Genomic DNA, 20,050 nt, shown 5'->3' on the forward strand with positions numbered 1-20,050 from the left:
CTGGTTCACGGCTGGTTCTTGAGTACATAAAACAGTGCTTGGCACGCAGCAGGCACCCAGTAAATACTTGTGGGAAATAATCTGGGGTATGCCCAGGCAGAGAGACGGGCAGGTATCTTTCTAGAGGTTGCCCTGGACAAATGTCTCCTTCCCTAGGGAAGGCTGGCTTTCAAAAAGGCCACCCGAGGCAACACAAACATTCTGCCATGTGTCAGTTAATGGGCGCGAGGCAGGAAACTGGCTTCCAGCCTGAAGAGACGGAGCGCTTACAACAGAGCTGCTGAAAGCAGCAGGAACCGCCCTACAGGTCTTCTCAGGGGCAAGACCCTCCCATGTTCCATTCTGTTCCGTTATTTTTATAAATCAGTCCGGAATCTCCCTCCATCCGCTCCGGTTACTGCCTTCCAGCCACCAGATACAGCGGCGCGGATGGTAAGTTTCCTTCACTGCTGCTTCTCAGATGGGATCGTCTCATCTGCGGCTGCTCAAGTGTCTTTGCTTTTTCCCGACCCCGGAGCGGACGTGTCAGTGAATGTGGTCTGAGCACTAGGGGCTCCCGCTTCCTCCTTGTGACAGCAGGTGAGGCCACACACTGGTTTGGGGCGGTGAGAGCCTCTGTCTGTTCAGGCATGGGGCGAAGGGGGCGGGGGGGAGGCGGAGGGATCAGAGGGCAACCCTCAAAGCCAGCTCATCTTATAATTGGATCAGGCCGCAGCAATCGCAGCAAGTGCCACGGGGAGGGGTAAGCAGACCATAGTCCCCAGGGAATAAAACCCCCACACAGAAGAGGGGCCCCCGACACCCTGCCAACCTTCCCTCTTTCAGGCTTTAGCCCTTCAAACCCGAGTTTGGCTTCTCAATAGCAGAGCAGGAGGCAGAACTTGGACAAAGGGCTTCAGTTCAGAGGCCCGAGGCCCAAAGAGATCATGCGTTTCCCTCTTGGATGGCCTGAGAGGACCCAAAGGGAAAACCAATGATCTGGGAGGCTCCTGATTGGGGGCGAGGGGGGTGGTCCTGAAATCTGGTTCCAATTTTTGTCATTAACTCTTGTAAAGCACCAAGGCACTTCTCCCTGTGGGCCTCCATTGACCTATCTACGAAAGAGAAATGGTAACCTCTGTCACTTATGCGAAAGCTTCTGCGGGAGAGTCATGTTGATGACAGGGCTTGCGAGAGAAGAAAATGGAGGTGACGCAACCACAGAGGGCATCATGAGATGCTGATCAACCACAGCCTCCACAGTCATTAACCATTAGCCTTCGTTCCACAAAGCCAGCTCTATCCCAGGTATGAAGTACTTCCAGTGGGGTGGGGGGTGGGGGTGGGGTTAAGTTGGGATCTGTCTGAAAGCCAGCATGAGCTGCCAATTCTCCCCTCCCCCACGGAGAAACACTCACGATCCAGCCGCCTCCGTCCGTGTCCATGTCACAGTACACCCGCAGGGGCCGCCTGGAGTCTCCATGCAGGTAGATGGTGTACATACCACTGGCGACATTGCTATTCTGCTGAACTTGACTGCAGTCCGCAGGATGTGGGAAACGTGCACCAACTAGGAGGCAAGCAGAGAGACAGTGGTGTTAGGGGAAGGGCAAAGAAGGAGGAGGAGGTCTAGGCCCTTCTTTGAAGATAATTTCTTTTGTTTGGAAACTCTTCCGTAACCTCCTGCTACATGGCTTCTTCCAACTCTTCACTAAGATCTTATTTTTCTCATGCACCCTACTCTCATCAAATCCCTCAAATGTACTAGCAATAAGGTCACGTTCACATCACTTCCTGCCCTAACTCCCACAAAATAACATTCTGTTCTGCTCCCTTCTTTAGTCTTTCTACCATGAGATGGATTTCATCTGAACCCATAACCCTATTTCTATTGCACCATTTCCAGAGAAATCCATCACTCTGTCCACTCGCTCCTCCTTGGACACCTCTTCTGGGCTCTCCAATGCCCACCCTCGACCATGTCCTCGTTCAGAGTGCGGGAGTCCATGTTACCTGTGGAAAGGCTGGTGGATACACTCCTGCTCCGTCGATCACCCTTAAAGGCAACCAAGGAGACAGGGTAGGTGATGCCCTGCTCAAGGCCTTGCAACTCAAGCCTCTTGTCCCCTCTTCCCAGCTGTACCTCCTACCAAACAAAGGAGACAGGAAACAGTCAGTGTGTCATCCCCGGTGCCCGAGGTGTCAACAGCATTCCCTGGGGCTAATGACAGGAGTTCTCTGAGAGGACAGTGTTGGGTTTCTTTGAGGGCTTCATGGCTCCCAGAGTCCCGGTTGGGTCCCATCAGCTTTCCTGGAGGGTGGTGCCATGGAGATTCATGGGAGCACGCTGAGAGCGAACACCAGGTCCTGCCCCTTGGGGAGCACCCCCCAGGTCTCCTGGGAACCTCAGCCTCCAGATGCATGCTGGGATGCCGACTACAGCCACTGAGGCTGGCGACACTGGGCTGACAAGCTAATAAGGGGAGTAAAAGTGACCGCTGATATCTGGGAGGCGGGGGCATAGTTGGCCTTTCAATTCTTCCTTCTGAACCAATCTGACTTCCTCTATGAACACGGGACTAACTTTCCCTAAAGGGCTGCCGTAAGTCATCACTGAGGTCATGAATAAATCCACGTGCCCTTCCTTTTCCCCTTCCTCCCGTCTTTCTTGCCGAGAAGAAAGATGAAAAATCTTGCATCAGAACAAGCTCCCAAATTTGCTGGTCTTCAGATTCCAGGTGGGAGGCATTACTCTTGAAACTAGAGTTAATCGATTCATTCAATAAACATTTACTGAGCGCCTCTTGTGTGCCCGGTTCCAAGCACTGTAGATACAGTGACAGATGACATGGACAAAAAGTTCCTGTGCTCATGGGGCTAACGTGAATTGGGAAAGACCAATAATAAACGCAATACCATGGGACAGATGTGTGGCCCGTGAATATGCAACCGTCGGCTAGGGGCAGGCACACACACGGGAATCCTGTGAAATGAGGCCACACGTAGGATGTCGACAAATAACCAGGGCTAGCACCTTTCCTTCCCACAGCAGAGGATCACTGAGGACCAACTCGTTTCTCAACTCGTTACCATCGCCATGACCCTAGCTATCAAGCTGGTGGCTCAAGTCAGGAGCTGCATACGGTTGGGGGACATGGGCACCCAGAGAAGAAATGGGAAGTTTCCAGTACCTTAACGGTGCCATCTGGGAACTGGTAGGTGAGAATGTAGCCATCGATCTGAGCAGAGGGGGCTGTCCAGGTCAGCACCCCTCCAGACTGGGTGACAGCCGACGGACGAAGGTTTCTGGGAGGGTCGATGTCTGTACATAAAGCCAAGGAATTATGCTTACTAAGTATTATTACAACTGGGGCAAGACAGTGTTTGATGTGTCGACCTATTTCTCCCTACTTCTCCTCCCGTTTCTTTTCCTCCCTTCCAGTAGGGAGTCGTCTCTGCTCTTCCTTGCCACCAGCCCCTTGTGGCCTCTGTCTCCAAAAGCACACACCCACCCAGGACAAGCGGATTAAGAAAGTCGGGGTTAGGTGGGTAGCAGACAGAGTGAATCCGTGCTCCCGTGCCTCCCCCTCCCCAAACCGCAGACTCTCCAAGAGTGGCAGGTTGGAGCAATCTAGGTGAACGGACGGGTTCTCAGTGACCGCAGGGCTCCCAACGTGGCGCAGGAAGCCCAGAGAGTGCAGATCTGAGAAGGCCCTGCGTGCAGAAACTGGGCAAACTCAGCAAACACCTACTTGGAAAGATGACCAAACCCCTTGACGCCCGCCTCCCCGGGCCCGGCACTGGGAAACTACCTGAGCATGACCCTAAATTTGCTGAGATTCTGACCACATAGCACAGAAATACAAAGTTCTGTCTCCTGCCTAACTAAATGTGCGGCCTTAGATGCCTCACCCTGTACAGAAAGCCTGGGGAAACAGGGCGTGAAGGAGAGAGAGAAGGAAAGGGAAGAAGAGGGGGAGGGAAAGCAGAGCTTTTTCCTCTGCTTCTGAACACGGGGATGCGTGCCTGGGCCCTGTGGACCAGGGAAACTCAGGCTCAGCAAAAATTCTAGTCACCATATTAATTGGTCAGATGGCTCATTTTTTTTTAACCAAATAAGATATTGAATGAAAATTTCCATTTTGAAAAATCATCACAGAAGATGATTTTAATTTAGAGGTTCCCAAAAAAGATGTCTCCAGGCTATTTTCTCCACAGTAGCATTTCAGCTGAGAACGGAATTGCGATATTTTAATAGAAATCAGGCAGCTGTTGTTTTGAATTAGGATGTTTTGACAAATTTTGAGTTTCAGTAACATCAGCTTGGTCTGACTTTCTAGAGCATAACATCTGGTACGGATTTTATTCTTTCCATCTCCTGCAAAACTGAGTTTCCTGCGTTGAGAAATTAAAGCAAAAACCTTAACTATTTAAATATCTTAAGCTGGCCTCTGTTACTGCTCTGACTGCCTACCCAGGCTTGAGAGGTCTGCCTTGGTTATTTCCATGTTTCTCTGAAGCAGAAAGATGGTGATATTGATGCCTTTAAAAATGGCAAGAGTGAGGGACGCCTGGGTGGCTCAGTTGGTTAAGCAGCTGCCTTCGGCTCAGGTCATGATCCCAGCGTCCTGGGATCGAGTCCCACATCGGGCTCCTTGCCCGGCAGGGAGCCTGCTTCTCCCTCTGCCTCTGCCTGCCATTCTGTCTGCCTGTGCTCGCTTGCTCTCCCTCTCTCTCTCTCTGACAAATAAATAAATAAAATCTTTAAAAAAAAAATGGCAAGAGTGAAAGGAAGAGAAGATAATGAAGGAACAGAGGAAGAAAGGGACAAGGGAGACAAGGGACAAAAGAGACAAGGGAGACAGACAGACAGAGAAAGAGAAAGAGAGGGGAGAAAGCAACTAATTACCCCTGGAGACCCGCACTGGACATTAGGGAGTTTTTCTTTCTATACACTTTAGTTTGAAAATTTTTACCATCAGTATACTTTACTTTCTTTTATTTAAAAACCCCTGCTAATTGTAACTGATAAAGAAATTCAAGACAGCCTCTAACTCCAGTGGCCACACACGGTGTACCCCGCCAAAGGGGGGACGGCCAGGCCTTGCCCAGACCATCCCCAGAGGCCCAAGGACATCAGGGAGGGCCCAGTGAGCTTCCTAGTTCCCAGCGAGGGGGATGGAAACAGAAGGGCTTCCCAGCCTCCCTCTTCTCCAAACTGGGGCTGAGGCCAAGCGGGTTCGAAAGCCCAGGAAGAGAGCCTGGGAGCTGGGCGGTGTGGAGGGGAATGCGAGGGAGGCTACGATTTCACAAGCACCTGGAAGAGCCACACGGGCTGCCTTTCACACTGTCTCCTCTACACCTTCTTAATCAGAGCCGTCAGGCCCACAGAGTACCTCAGAGGGGGGAAGAGGAAACCCCTCTGAGGAATGCCTCAGGTGAAGCCGCTGCCCTCCCCTGTTCCTCTCTGCACCCCCAGGTATGGAGGAAGACTGTCCTGATGGACATACACGGTTCCTTGTCCCAGGTCCTCACAGTACCTGTCAGGGCCGTGGTGTCGGCCTTCTTGCTCTCCCGGGCCCCCTTCTGGGCCCACACCTGGACCATGTATTCCATACCCGGCCTCAGGCCCGTCAGGGCGGTGGTGCTCTGCTCCTTCCCCACGGACACCTCCCGGGTGTCGCCATCGGCCGAGGTGTAGCGCACCATATACTTGTCGATGACGGCTTGCACTGGGTCCCAGGAGATAGTGGCCGTGTCCTCTGTCACCCGGTCTGTCACCAGGTTTTGGGGGCTGTCAATTTCTTTTTAAAAAGGAAAGTCCGAATTTTAGAGCCTAAGGGAGGCCATCCCACCACCCCATCACCAGGAGCCCTCCATTCAAATTATCTTTAATAATTATACAATTCCATTGAAAACAGGCGTGAAAGGCCCCTAGTTTCCATTTTCCAAGGAAACCAACCACTGGATATTACAAATGGGAGGAATTAGATCTTCAGCAAGTTCATTAGTATGGAAATTTCCTGTCTCTCTCGTTTCCACAGAAGTAACCAAAAAAAGTCTCCTGAGCCACAAGAGAAGAGGCCCAAACGGCAGTTGAAACCGCCTCTTCGTTAACCTCCGTGGGATCTGGTTATTCGGTTTCACAGACTCTCAGAGCTGAGAAATCAGATCTTCAACCTTCCCTGCCTTTGATCAAAAGGGAGCATGGAGGCCCAGAGAAATGAAAAGTCTTGCCCCAGGTCCTGCTGTTTTCTGTGATAAAACCCCGACAAGCCCCTCTTTGCTCTGACTCGTGAAGCCTCCCACCTTCTGAAGGACTTTGCTCCTTTTTGTCCGCACTCTCGCCGGCACCCCTGGTCTCTCCTCGATCGTCGTTCCCAGACCACAGGCTCTAGGACCTCCTGCCCCTCTGACCCCTTAACTGGCAGATTTCTCATGAGAATGAGGTTCGCCTTCACTTCGCTCCTCCTCTCCCGTTCGATCCTTGATCAATGAAGTCTGGCACTCTTCCCCAGCACGCCACTAGAACGCTAGGATTCGTCACCCCCAGCTTCCCACTGCCAAATCCGATGGACGCTCGCCATCCTCATCTTACTGGACTTCTGAGCAGCATCCGACAGAGCGGATCCACTCCCTCTCTCTTAAAACACTCTCAGCTCTTGACTTCCATGAACACACCCTTCCCTGGTTTTCTCCCAACTGTCTGACCCTTCCTGGGTCGTCTTCATTAGAACCTGGCTGACCACCTCTCTACACTTCTCCCTAAGAGACCTCAACCATGGCTGTGGCTTTGCACACCAACCAATGCCCTCAGCTCCCCGATCCGTGACCCCCCATCTTGCACCTACAACCGCATTTCTACCACGGCGCCTCATATGTACTGGACACGTGACTGGTATTTGTGGAGTCGATAAGAAAGTCACTCACTCAACCAAGGAATCTCACCAGCTTCTCCAGTTTAAACCTCAAAGTCTTCCCATTCCTCCCTGAGCCTACTTACCTCTCAGGCTCCCCTCAAAAAACGCTGCCCCAGCCTTCCTTGTTGCTCAGGCCAGAAATACGGGTCATATCTGTTCACTTTCTTCCCTCATCACATCTCATCCATCAACAAATACTGGCATTACGCCTCCAAAATCTGTACCCAGATAGCCCCCTCTCCTCTTTCACAATGGCTGTTGTCCCCTCTCGCCTGGATTTTACACTAGACTTTTTTTTTTTTTTTAAGATTTTATTTATTTATTTGACAGACAGAGATCACAAGCAGAGAGACAGGCAGAGAGAGAGGAGGAAGCAGGCTCCCTGCTGAGCAGAAAGCCCGATGCGGGGCTCGAACCCAGGACCTGGGATCATGACCTGAGCCGAAGGCAGCGGCTTAACCCACTGAGCCACCCAGGCGCCCCTACACTAGACTCTTTCTTCACTAACTTTCCTGATGTTACTCCTGTCCTGTCCTCCACGGACTCCCCTCACTGTGGCCTGAATAAACTTTTTTAAACGAACGCCACATCATGCTGCTCTTCTTCTGATGAATACGACACGCTCCCTCCTGCAGGCACCGTGTGGTCCTGTGTGAGTGACCCCACCTCCTCCACCCCTCACCCCACACCACTTCCCCTCTCACCCTCTCTGCTCCAGCCCACCAGCCCCTCTCAGTTCTACAACCATCTTAGCTGTTCCAGCTCAGGGCCATCAGACACACCCTTTCCGTTGCCAGAAATGGTGAGTTCTCCCCACCATCCATTCTCCCCTTCCTCCATGAGCATACCGTCCAATGGACCTCTGTGTAATGATGGAACTACCCTGCACTGTCCAATTCAGCGGCCATTAACCGATGTGGTTACTGACCACTTGACAGGTGGCTAGTACAACTCTGCAAATCATTTAATTACTTGTCATTAGTTAACATGTAAGGAGGCCCATGCAGCCAGCAGCTACTGTGTTGGACGGGGCAGCAGAACAGAAGTGGAGGCTGGACACATGACCGTCCAGCTGAAGACTTCACTCCCCAGCCTTTCCGGGAGGGAGGTCTGGTGCTGGGACTTGGATCTGGCCAAGAATGGAGAAAAGTGAAGAATGTGGGCAATGTTCCAGTTCTGCCCTTCCCTTTCCACTGCTGGAATGAGAGGAGGAGGGTGGAGGATGGAGGTGATGCCCCATGGATGAACGAACGGCAATACAGGAGGAGTCTGGCTCTCCCGTGCCATGGACCCACCGTACCAGCCTGGCCCACTTACCCTCTAACTATTCCACAAGAATAAACTTCTCTCTTGTTTAGGCAAATGCTCTTTGGATGTTCCTGTCTGTGGATCTTAACTATTACCCATCCCATCCCTTCTAAGAAGCATGCCTGCCCTGTAATTCTTTATACCTGCACCATATTCACCTCTTTCATAGAACTGACCGTAGTTTATGGTTATAAGTTTCTTTGCTTGGTGATCGCCTGTCTTTCCCAGAGAGTAGGAATACTTGTTTTGTTGGCCGCTGTATCCCAGGCCTGCCATGAGAAGATGCTCGTCAACACTTGAACACAGAGCTCCAACCTCCCAAGGTCACACTTGCTCCTCTAAGCTGCGCACCATTCATCAAGTCGGACCTATGCAAAACAGCTTGTCACAGAACAATTCTCTAACCCACAGTTTTGAGGAGCACAGGCTTGGGAAAGAGTTTTAAGACCTTCACAGGCCTGCTCAGTACGGAGTCTGTGACTATACTTTGATTTTTCTTTAAGTGAATGAGGTTTTCTACGGCAAACTTGCCTAAAACCGTCCCTGAGTCCCAGACCCCAAAAGCAGAAGTGGCATCATTCGGCAACAATAGAGCAGCCTGCGGTAAGGACCTGAGTCTCTTTTCTCCTCCCTCCTGTTACCTGTCAGGGCCGTGGCGTTGGCCTTCTTGCTCTCCCGGTCCCCCTTCTGGGCCCACACCTGGACCATGTACTCCACACCCGGCCTCAGGCCCGTCAGGACGGTGCTGCTCTGCTCCTTCCCCACGGACACCTCCCGGGTGTCGCCATCAGCCGAGGTGTAGCGCACCATATACTTGTCAATGACGGCTCGCACTGGGTCCCAGGAGATGGTGGCTGTGTCCTCTGTCACCTTGTTGGTCACCAGGTTTTTGGGGCTGTCAATGTCTAAAAGGAAAAGTACCGATCAACGTGCACTATTAATAGTACAGTATAGTATAGTAAAGAACCTCGAGGTCATTTTTCTTGGGGTGATACTCTTCTGTGTCTTGTGATTTCCCCATCACCTATGCCCTGACTGCTTCAGTGAGACGTCCTCTCCCGAGGCAGACTTTGACTCCCCAAGAAGAAAGCACAGTAAGCCACAATCTACAGATCTACACTATCACCTCCACTAAGAATTTAATAAAACAAATTTCCTTATTTACTTAGTAAGCGAATGTCCAACTCCCACTAGGTACAAGTCCTGGTGTTAGGTAGTGCACAGGGCCCAGTGGAAGAAGACACAGCCCATGCTCACAAGCAGTAAAAATTTTGTTTCTAGAATCATGTCAACAAAGACCTCTGATTACATACAAGATGATTCTTTCATTTTTTTTTTAAAGATTTTATTTATTTATTTGACAGAGAGAAATCACAAGTAGGCAGAGAGGCAGGCAGAGAGAGGAGGAAGCAGGCTCCCCACTGAGCAGAAAGCCCGATGTGGGGCTCGAACCCAGGACCTGGGATCATGACCTGAGCCGAAGGCAGCGGCTTAACCCACTGAGCCACCCAGGCGCCCCTACAAGATGATTCTAATAGCCAGAGGCACATGTCAACATCTAGAGGCAGAGGGCCACCTCCTATTCCGCTCAGGGTTCCCACAGCCTCGTAGAGAACAGAGCACAAGGTAAATGTACAACATACCTTCTTAAATGAATCAGCCAATCGAAAACCAGTTTTAATATGCTTTACATATTGTGGATGCGCTTGTAATGCGGGTTCGCTGGTTAAATCACTAGAGAAATATGGCCTCACAGGTCTTTCACAATCGATTCAGAATAGAACACGGATGTTGCCCTTATCCTTTAAACCAGAATTACGACGACTCAGTCATGCCAAAGCACACCACACATATCTACTTGCTCTGCTAGATGTAAAGTCTATTTCTCAAAGTTGAATTTTCCAAATGTTATTATTAACATTTGATTTTCATCTTCTGTTCTCACTAAAACACAATGAGAGACCCTTTATACTGTGCACAATGAAATATTTATGCACTCAGAGAAGGACTCGCGGGGCAAGACCAACCAATCGTGGCAAAACTGGAGCTTGAAACTCCCGCTTGGATCTGACTTGTAAGGAAATGAGTTAAAGGAAAGTGAGGGAGGGTGTGTGCATTCTCTTATGAAGGAACACGATCCTCCGTAATCCGGCTCCTCCATAAATCATCTAGTCTGCTGGTGTCAAAGCAAAAAAACAAACTGGACCCGCCATAGGCTTAGTCCTCCATTCTTGATGCTCCATTACCTGTTGGGGCCTTGGTGTCGGCCTTCTTGCTCTCCCGGTCCCCCATCTGGGCCCACACCTGGACCTTGTACTCCACACCCGGCCTCAGGCCTGTCAGGACGGTGCTGCTCTGCTCCTTCCCCACGGACACCTCCCGGGTGTCGCCATCGGCCGAGGTGTAGCGCACCATATACTTGTCGATGACGGCTCGCACTGGGTCCCAGGAGATGGTGGCTGTGTCCTCTGTCACCCGGTCGGTCACCAGGTTTTGGGGGCTGTCAATTTCTTAAATATAAAAAAAAGTATTTGGAAAAGCCTAAGCTTGGAAGCCATGGAAGAGATACCCACAGCCCATCACTGTCATTTTCATCTTCTAGGACTCTCTTCCCACAAGGGAACGGTATCCCCATCCGGAGTCGGCTGGGAGTCAAGGGAGAAAGTAACCCCTGGCTCCCAATTTCAGAAGACTATGCATTGCAAACTTCACATATTTTCTTGGCTTTCCGCTCCCCCAAATGTGGAAGGAATGACATCTTCTTAGCAACATGATGGCGCATCAAAACCACGATTAAACGTCTGCCCTGATGTTCAGGGAACCCAACGTATCGTTTTCTCAAGGGCTACTTCAGAGCCAGTCACTCTAAAAACATTATCACATGCCCTGCAGTGGTCAAGGCCTATAACATCTCTGTTGAGTCTGCTGAGCACAGGGCCACCATGCAACTTCACCTCTCCCTTCCGGTGGGCTCAGTGGCTTTGTGAGCAGATCATCACTACCAGGCAGAATGATGGCTACCAGCTCTCAGCGTACTGAGATCACCACGAGAGCTCACTGTCCTTTTTGATCTTTAGGACTCTCTTTACAAAGTCTCTCATCTCAGAGCACATCTTTGGTACCACGCACACTCACATTCACAGGCTCAAAATTCAACTGCGATTGACCACATTTCTCTTGTTACCTGTTGGGGCCTTGGTGTCGGCCTTCTTGCTCTCCCGGTCCCCCTTCTGGGCCCACACCTGGACCATGTACTCCACACCCGGCCTCAGGCCTGTCAGGACGGTGCTGCTCTGCTCCTTCCCCACTGACACCTCCCGGGTGTCGCCATCAGCCGAGATGTAGCGCACCATATACTTGTCAATGATGGCTTGCACTGGGTCCCAGGAGATAGTGGCTGTGTCCTCTGTCACCCAGTCAGTCACCAGGTTTGTTGGGCTGTCAATGTCTGAAAGGAAAGTTAAAGTGAACTATCAACAAGCACCAAAGAGTAAGACCATGTTTCTTGCAGGGAGGTAGTTTCCTGTTCTTATGTTTTTCCCATCTCCTATGTCAGTTTTCAGTTGTTTCATGGAGGTAGACCTTCTCTCTGTAGTTAGACTCTTGGATCCTCAAGGAGGCAGCACATGACAAGAGAATGAGCACTAGATCCAAAGTCAGAAGAGCGAGATTTTCTTCCAGCCCAGAGAGCAGAGCACAGGGACAGGAAAAGCCCAGAGAAGAGGCAACAGACCAGGGATCTAGGCCCAGCCCTGTCATTCACCAGCTGTGGCCCTGGACAGCTAGCTCTGAACCTCAGCTCCTTCTTTGTAAAATATGGGTCTTACTATCTAGGTATTAAGTTACCATAATATTCCATGAATATTCCATAAATCTGACTCATGAGTTATCAGCTAATTTCAAAAATTATTTATTTCTCTGTATTGGACGTTTCTAAACTGTAACATGGGGATATTGATCTCTGAGCTACCCATCTCACCAAAAGCCTCAGAGGACCAAGCAAATGAGGAAAACAACCGTCCTTTGTTGCTGGTGGGTATGTAAAATAGTGCCAGCATCCTGGAAACATTTTAGCCATTCCTCAAAAGGTTAAATATAGAGTCACCATGTGACCCAGCAATTCCACTCCTACAACTGAAACACGTCCTCACAAAAATCTGTATGCAAATGCTCATAGTATCCTTATTCACCACAGCCAAAAAGCAGAAACAACCCAAATGCTCATCAGTGACAAACAGATAAACACAATATGTTACTGCCATCCAGTTGAATTTTATTTGGCAAAAAAAATAAAGTGGTGACATGCTACAACATGGATGAACCTTGAAAATATTACATGTAGTGAATAAAGCCAGTCGTAAAAAGTCACAGGTTGTATGGATCCATTTATATGAAATGTCCAGAATGAGGAACTCTATAGACAGAATGTAGTAGTTTCCTAGGCTGGGGGCAGTTGGGGTGGGACTGCTAATGGACAAGGAATTTCTTTCCAGAGTAATGAAAATCTTCTGAATTAAATACTAGTAATAGCCATGTAACTGTAAATATACCAAAAACCACTGAATTCTATGCTTTAGAAGATGACATTTTATGGAAAATAAATTATATCTCAATAAATGTACTCTCTAAAAAAAAATGAGAAGGGGCATCTAAGTGGCTCAGTCAGCTAAGTGTCCAACTCCCTATTTCAGCTCAGGTCCTGACTGCAGGATCAAGAGATGGAGCCCCGCATCAGGCTCCATGCTGAGTGTGGAGTCTACTTGAGATTCTCTCCCTGTCCCTCTGCTCCTCCCCTTGCCACCTCTCTCTCTAAGATAAATAAATAAAACCTTCTTTAAAAATGAGCAAAGTGAGGGTGCCTGGGTGGCTCAGTGGGTTAAGCCACTGCCTTCGGCTCAGGTCATGATCTCGGGGTCCTGGGGTCAAGTCCCGCATCGGGCTCTCTGCTCGGCAGGGAGCCTGCTTCCCTCTCTCTCTCTCTCTATCTACTTGTGATCTCTCTCTCTGTCAAATAAATAAATAAAATCTTTTAAAAAAATGAGCAAAGTGAGATGAAAGAGTTTTACAAATTATAAATGAACACAGTATGTACGTACAACCTCAGGATCCCCAGAACAGAGCACACCATCCTCCAGAGAGGATTTACCTGCTAAGAAAACAATAACCCTTCCTTATCCCAAAGAGATCAGAGCAAAAACCATTTCCCTAAAGTACTAGGCTCACAGATCTTAACATATATGGTTTCTTCCTATCTTTTCCCTTTCAAGTAGAAACATTTCAATGATTGAACACAAATCAGAGGAATGGTGAGTAGATGGGCCCAATCACCATTTATCTATCTTTCTAAGACCAAAGTATGAGGCCACGGGTAAGCTCCTGAGTTTGAGATGATGTGTAAAGGGAAGAAGAAGGATGGTGTCTGCTGTCTCTTATGAAGGGACACCATCCTGCCCTTTCATAAACCATCTAGTCTGTTGGTGTCAAAGCAAGAACACAAAACTTGACCAGCCGTAGGCTTAGGCTTTACATTCTCAAAGAACAATGCTCCATTACCTGTTAGGGCCTTGGTGTCAGCCTTCTTGCTCTCCTGAGCCCCCTTCTGAGCCCACACCTGGACCATGTACTCCACACCCGGCCTCAGGCCCATCAGGACGGTGCTGCTCTGCTCCTTCCCCACAGACACCTCCCTGCTGTCTCCATCAGCCGAGGTGTAGCGCACCATATACTTGTCGATGACAGCCTGCACCAGGTCCCAGGAAATGGTGGCTGTGTTCTCTGTCACCCGGTCAGTTACCAGGTTTGTTGGGCTGTCAATGTCTGAAAGGAAAGTTAAAGTGAACCATTAACAAGCACCAAAGAGTGAGACCATGTTCCTTGCAGGGAGGTAGTTTACTGTTCTTGTGTTTTTCCCATTTCCTATGTTAGTTTTCAGTTGTTTCATGGACATTGACCTTCTCTCCATGGTTGGATTCTTGGGATCCTCAAGGAGGCAGCACAAGACAGTAGAATGAGCACCAGATCCAGAGTCAGAAAATCTATGACCGTGCACATCCCAGCTGCCTCTGGCTGGGCCTCAGCCTTATCATCTATAAATCTGGGGTTGAGGTTGGATAGACTTTAAAGTTCCTTTGAGCACTAGTGTTCCATATGTACACCTAATTTCATAAATTACTAATTTGTTTCATGACCCTGGGTAAGTCACCTCACTTCTCTACATTTATAAAATACAATTGTACTATTGTACATATCTTGCTGGGTGGCTTTGAAAACCAAGACAAAAAGTATCATGTAAAAAGGGGCTGAAAATATTGAATCTTAGTGTCTATAGAAAAAAAAAAGGCAGAGCAAGATAACGTTAGTGTATATCCTGGTGACTTGCTGTATTAAATGAGGTAATAATAATTTGCCCTTTATGACAGTTCTTGGTGCAGACTAGATGCCCAATGACCATTAGCTATTATTAATGATCTCACCTTGTTGATAGTTTATGAATGAAGAAGATTATGCTCACCCACACCATGCACACAAGAAGGTATTTAAAAATGGAGTCACCAAGAAAGTAACAGCATGTCTTTGTTCCAAATAGTTCATTGAAAAAGTCACTTCCCTAAAGTCCTTGCTTCTAGGTCCTGTCACAGATGTGCAGTGGTATGATCAAGCAGGTCTCTCTTACCCTGGCTTGGGATGTGACCCCAAGAAAAGCAGAATCTACATTCCAACCTGACAGCCCACAGCCAAGGCAAGATCAAAGGTCTTGTGGCCCTTGGCTGACCAACCATCTCCAGACTATAAAAGAAGTTGGAGGGACACCTGGGTGGCTCAATTGGTTTAGCATCTCCCTTTGACACAGGTCATGATCCTGAGGTCCTGGGATGGAGTCCTGCACTGGACTCCTTGGTTACCAGGGACCCTGCTTCTCCCTCTGCCTGCTGCTCCCCCTGCTTGTGCTCACTACCCCCACCCCAGCCAATAAATAATTAAAATCGTAAAAAAAAAAAAAAAAAGAGAGAGAGAGATGTTGGAGAGGCCAAAGAGATGGGACTTCAAGAGTGGATTTCTTTGGGTGGAATTACACTGTGAGCTTCATGGGTGAGACCCAAACCTCGAATAACCATTTGCAATGGGATCCCTTACAGAGCTGGTGATGCATGTCCTGGAGCAAGTATTCTCAACGAGGAACGACTGGCAAGGTCTTGAGACTGACTTGGTCACAGTTCAGTTTAGGATGGGGAGGCTCCTGGTGTCTAATGGGTAGAGGCAGCCTCCAGTGGACAAGACGGACCCCAGCAACAAAGAATTATCCAGCCAAAAATTTTAGTAGCATCCAGGTTGAGAAAGTCTGCCCACAACTTGGGGAACACCATGGGCTGGTGTCTGACATGGGCCTAAAATATCTAAGAGGAGAGAGAATGGCTGTTTGCTCTGGCGCAGAGTGATGGAAAGCTGTTGCAAAAGGGTGGTACATCCGGGTGAATGGGAAAAGGGTGATGCATGTTCCCCATGGACCCAACATGAGCCAAGGAAAGAAGGGCCCATCAGGGATGGTTTTAGAAGCTGTCCAAGAGGCTCAGGCAGATGGAGAAGGTGAACCCCCCCGCCCAGAAAGGCACTGGAGTGCACCCCCACGCGTGCAGGTGGAAGAAAGGGAGCAGGTAACTGGCAGGAGAGACACATCTGCCGACAGGATCACTAGGACCAAACACTGGAGTGGAGGAGGGCAGCTAAAGAACATGCAGAAGTGCTCCATGAGGGAAAACGTTAGCTTTAACACTCATCAGGACCCACGACAGGCCCGGGGCAGCTGTGACCATCATAGTCAAGTAAGACACCTTACCTCTCCTCCTCCTGAGCTCCGATCTCTCTCCAAGCTGTGCCAAACACACGGGTCAGAAATCACAGTTAGTGTGCTGGAAGGGGGGGCCTGAAGTAGCAGAAGGGAAATACAAGAGAAGCTGAGCGCACCCCCTTCCCAGGGCAGGCAGCTACCTTGCCAATGGCCCAAGCAGATGGTGGGAAGAATCTTTAACTTTAAATGAAGTATGGGGGGCATCTGGGTGGCTCAGTCATTAAGCGTCTGCCTTCGGCTCAGGTCACAATCCCAGGGTCCTGGGGTCAAGCCCCGCGTTGGGCTCCCTGCTTAGCAGGAGGCCAGTTTCTCCCTCTCCCACTCCCTCTGCTGTGTTCCCTCTCTCGCTGTGTCTCTCTCTGTCAAATAAATAAATAAAATTTTTTAAAAATTAAAATTAAAAAAATAAATAATTGAAGTATGGATAATTACTAAAATGATACATGATGGGAACTAAAAGTGATCAGGTATTTGCTTATTTTTAGCTAATAAAACATGGTTATTATTTTTGCCTAAAACATTCATCCAAAGGCAGAAACAGAGAACAAGCTCCACAGAAAGTGTTTCAACAGTAAGGAGGGAAAACATAGCAGGTTCAGGCTCACAGTCAGGCTCCCTCCACAGCGCGGGCACTTGGGCTTTCCACTGTATTCCTTATCAGGGAAGCATTCACTGATATAATCATATCAGTCTTTAAAGACCAAAGTTTGAAGACAAGATGAGCTATAAATTCTTTTTTTTTAAGATTTTATTTATTTGTTTAACAGAGAGAGAGAGATCACAAGTAGGCAGAGAGGCAAGCAGAGAGAGGGGGGAACCAGGCTCCCTGCTGAGCAGAGCACCCAATGCCCGGCTCAAACCCAGGACCCTGAGATCATGACCTGAGCTGAAGGCAGAGGTTTAACCCATTGAGCCACCCAGGCACCCCATGAGCTCCGCATTCTAAGAGAAGCCATGAAATCGAAGTAAGGGGTACATGTGGACTCTGCAAAGACACCAGAACCTCACGTTCTGCCAAAGTCACAGAAGGAAAAACAACTGACACAGACGATGAGTTCAGCAGTGACACAGTGATGATGTGAGCTCCCTTACCTGTGGGGGCCTTGGTGTCAGCCTTTTTGCTCTCCTGGTCCCCCTTCTGGGCCCACACCTGGACCATGTACTCCACACCCGGCCTCAGGCCTGTCAGGACGGTGCTGCTCTGCTCCTTCCCCACGGACACCTCCCGGGTGTCGCCATCGGCCGAGGTGTAGCGCACCATATACTTGTCGATGACGGCTCGCACTGGGTCCCAGGAGATAGTGGCTGTGTCCTCTGTCACCCGGTCGGTCACCAGGTTTTGGGGGCTGTCAATTTCTTAAATATAAAAAAAAAGTATTTGGAAAAGCCTAAGCTTGGAAGCCATGGAAGAGATACCCACAGCCCATCACTGTCATTTTCATCTTCTAGGACTCTCTTCCCACAAGGGAACGGTATCCCCATCCGGAGTCGGTTGGGAGTCAAGGGAGAAAGTAACCCCTGGCTCCCAATTTCAGAAGACTATGCATTACAAACTTCACATATTTTCTTGGCTTTCCGCTCCCCCAAATGTGGAAGGAATGACATCTTCTTAGCAACATGATGGCGCATCAAAACCACGATTAAACGTCTGCCCTGATGTTCAGGGAACCCAACGTATCGTTTTCTCAAGGGCTACTTCAGAGCCAGTCACTCTAAAAACATTATCACATGCCCTGCAGTGGTCAAGGCCTATAACATCTCTGTTGAGTCTGCTGAGCACAGGGCCACCATGCAACTTCGCCTCTCCTTTCCAGTGGGCTCAGTGGCTTTGTGAGCAGATCATCACTACCAGGCAGAATAATGGCTACCAGCTCTCGGCGTACTGAGATCACCACGAGAGCTCACTGTCCTTTTTGATCTTTAGGACTCTCTTTGCAAAGTCCCTCATCTCAGGGCACATCTTTGGTACCACGCACACTCACGTTCACAGGCTCAAAATTCAACTGCGATTGACCACCTTTCTCTTGTTACCTGTTGGGGCCTTGGTGTCGGCCTTCTTGCTCTCCCGGTCCCCCTTCTGGGCCCACACCTGGACCATGTACTCCACACCCGGCCTCAGGCCTGTCAGGACGGTGCTGCTCTGCTCCTTCCCCACGGACACCTCCCGGGTGTCGCCATCGGCCGAGGTGTAGCGCACCATATACTTGTCGATGACGGCTCGCACTGGGTCCCAGGAGATGGTGGCTGTGTCCTCTGTCACCCGGTCGGTCACCAGGTTTTGGGGGCTGTCAATTTCTTAAATATAAAAAAAAAGTATTTGGAAAAGCCTAAGCTTGGAAGCCATGGAAGAGATACCCACAGCCCATCACTGTCATTTTCATCTTCTAGGACTCTCTTCCCACAAGGGAACGGTATCCCCATCCGGAGTCGGCTGGGAGTCAAGGGAGAAAGTAACCCCTGGCTCCCAATTTCAGAAGACTATGCATTGCAAACTTCACATATTTTCTTGGCTTTCTGCTCCCCCAAATGTGGAAGGAATGACATCTTCTTAGCAACATGATGGCGCATCAAAACCACGATTAAACGTCTGCCCTGATGTTCAGGGAACCCAACGTATCGTTTTCTCAAGGGCTACTTCAGAGCCAGTCACTCTAAAAACATTATCACATGCCCTGCAGTGGTCAAGGCCTATAACATCCCTGTTGAGTCTGCTGAGCACAGGGCCACCATGCAACTTCGCCTCTCCCTTCCAGTGGGCTCAGTGACTTTGTGAGCAGATCATCACTACCAGGCAGAATGATGGCTACCAGCTCTCGGCGTACTGAGATCACCACGAGAGCTCACTGTCCTTTTTGATCTTTAGGACTCTCTTTACAAAGTCTCTCATCTCAGAGCACATCTTTGGTACCACGCACACTCACATTCACAGGCTCAAAATTCAACTGCGATTGACCACCTTTCTCTTGTTACCTGTTGGGGCCTTGGTGTCGGCCTTCTTGCTCTCCCGGTCCCCCTTCTGGGCCCACACCTGGACCATGTACTCCACACCCGGCCTCAGGCCTGTCAGGACGGTGCTGCTCTGCTCCTTCCCCACGGACACCTCCCGGGTGTCGCCATCGGCCGAGGTGTAGCGCACCATATACTTGTCGATGACGGCTCGCACTGGGTCCCAGGAGATGGTGGCTGTGTCCTCTGTCACCCGGTCGGTGGCCAGATTTGTGGGGCTGTCAATTTCTTGAAGAGAGATGAAAGAATGTAGCATTTACCAACTCTCTAGTTCCTATAAGGCCAGCACATACACAGACAAAATGATGATCTCGACAAATTTCAGAGTCTGTTCTATGCCAGTGATTGGGATAACTTAAGGGTTTAATTAAGCAAGTGGTCTGAAATTCCAATCGCACTTAATGAAATGTGGCGTTTTCAGACAAAGCCAAAATGGTCTCAGCTCTATAAACTCTACCCATAAGTCGCCTTTGGATTAAAAAAAAATGGTCTTCATATACAAATTAGAAATTTACCTTTACCCTGGATTTTTATAATACACTCTTTCAGTTCCTGACTCCTTCTACCTGAGAGCAATTATATTTCAGTCAATCTCTGCGTCAGCTCTAGTATTTTCTTTGGGAAGAAAAATATCCTGGAAGTAGGAGCTGTAAGTTCTTTCCACATAAAACATTATGTCTGAGGCCAGAGAACCAGAGACTTAAACTGATGGGATTTGAGGTCTGGGAGGATAAAAATAATCCTACTTGCAGAATCTGTCTGGGCTTCTATGCAGTTAAACTGGGTTGGAATCCGGGCTCCAGTGTTTCCTAGTTGCTAACTTGGGCAGACTATAAACCTTACCTCTGGGTCCCCTCACCTCCAGGAAGGAGGAAAGCCACTGAGCCCACTGGAAGGGAGAGGCGAAGTTGCATGGTGGCCCTGTGCTCAGCAGACTCAACAGAGATGTTATAGGCCTTGACCACTGCAGGGCATGTGATAATGTTTTTAG

The 20,050-nt window shown here is 49.3% G+C and overlaps 1 protein-coding gene across 8 annotated transcripts in view; it reads right to left on the reverse strand.

The window, feature by feature from the left end:
• Positions 1 to 20,050, reverse strand: part of TNN (tenascin N) — a 61,876-nt gene that overhangs the window by 13,741 nt on the left and 28,085 nt on the right. Inside the window, exons 8-18 of one of the 8 annotated variants that reach the window (XM_047704820.1) lie at positions 19,024 to 19,287; positions 18,085 to 18,348; positions 17,146 to 17,409; positions 13,761 to 14,024; positions 11,392 to 11,655; positions 10,454 to 10,717; positions 8,849 to 9,112; positions 5,520 to 5,783; positions 3,171 to 3,301; positions 1,993 to 2,125; positions 1,398 to 1,549 (exon numbers count right to left, since the gene is read on the reverse strand). In XM_047704820.1, the coding sequence (XP_047560776.1) occupies positions 1,398 to 1,549; positions 1,993 to 2,125; positions 3,171 to 3,301; positions 5,520 to 5,783; positions 8,849 to 9,112; positions 10,454 to 10,717; positions 11,392 to 11,655; positions 13,761 to 14,024; positions 17,146 to 17,409; positions 18,085 to 18,348; positions 19,024 to 19,287 (2,528 nt within the window). The remainder of the gene's footprint in view (positions 1 to 1,397; positions 1,550 to 1,992; positions 2,126 to 3,170; positions 3,302 to 5,519; positions 5,784 to 8,848; positions 9,113 to 10,453; positions 10,718 to 11,391; positions 11,656 to 13,760; positions 14,025 to 17,145; positions 17,410 to 18,084; positions 18,349 to 19,023; positions 19,288 to 20,050) is intronic. The other 7 variants (XM_047704824.1, XM_047704821.1, XM_047704825.1 and 4 more) reach the window with 7 other exon arrangements.

The sequence above is a fragment of the Lutra lutra genome, chromosome 15 (assembly GCF_902655055.1).
Source record: "Lutra lutra chromosome 15, mLutLut1.2, whole genome shotgun sequence".
NCBI classification, from domain to species: Eukaryota; Metazoa; Chordata; class Mammalia; order Carnivora; family Mustelidae; genus Lutra; species Lutra lutra.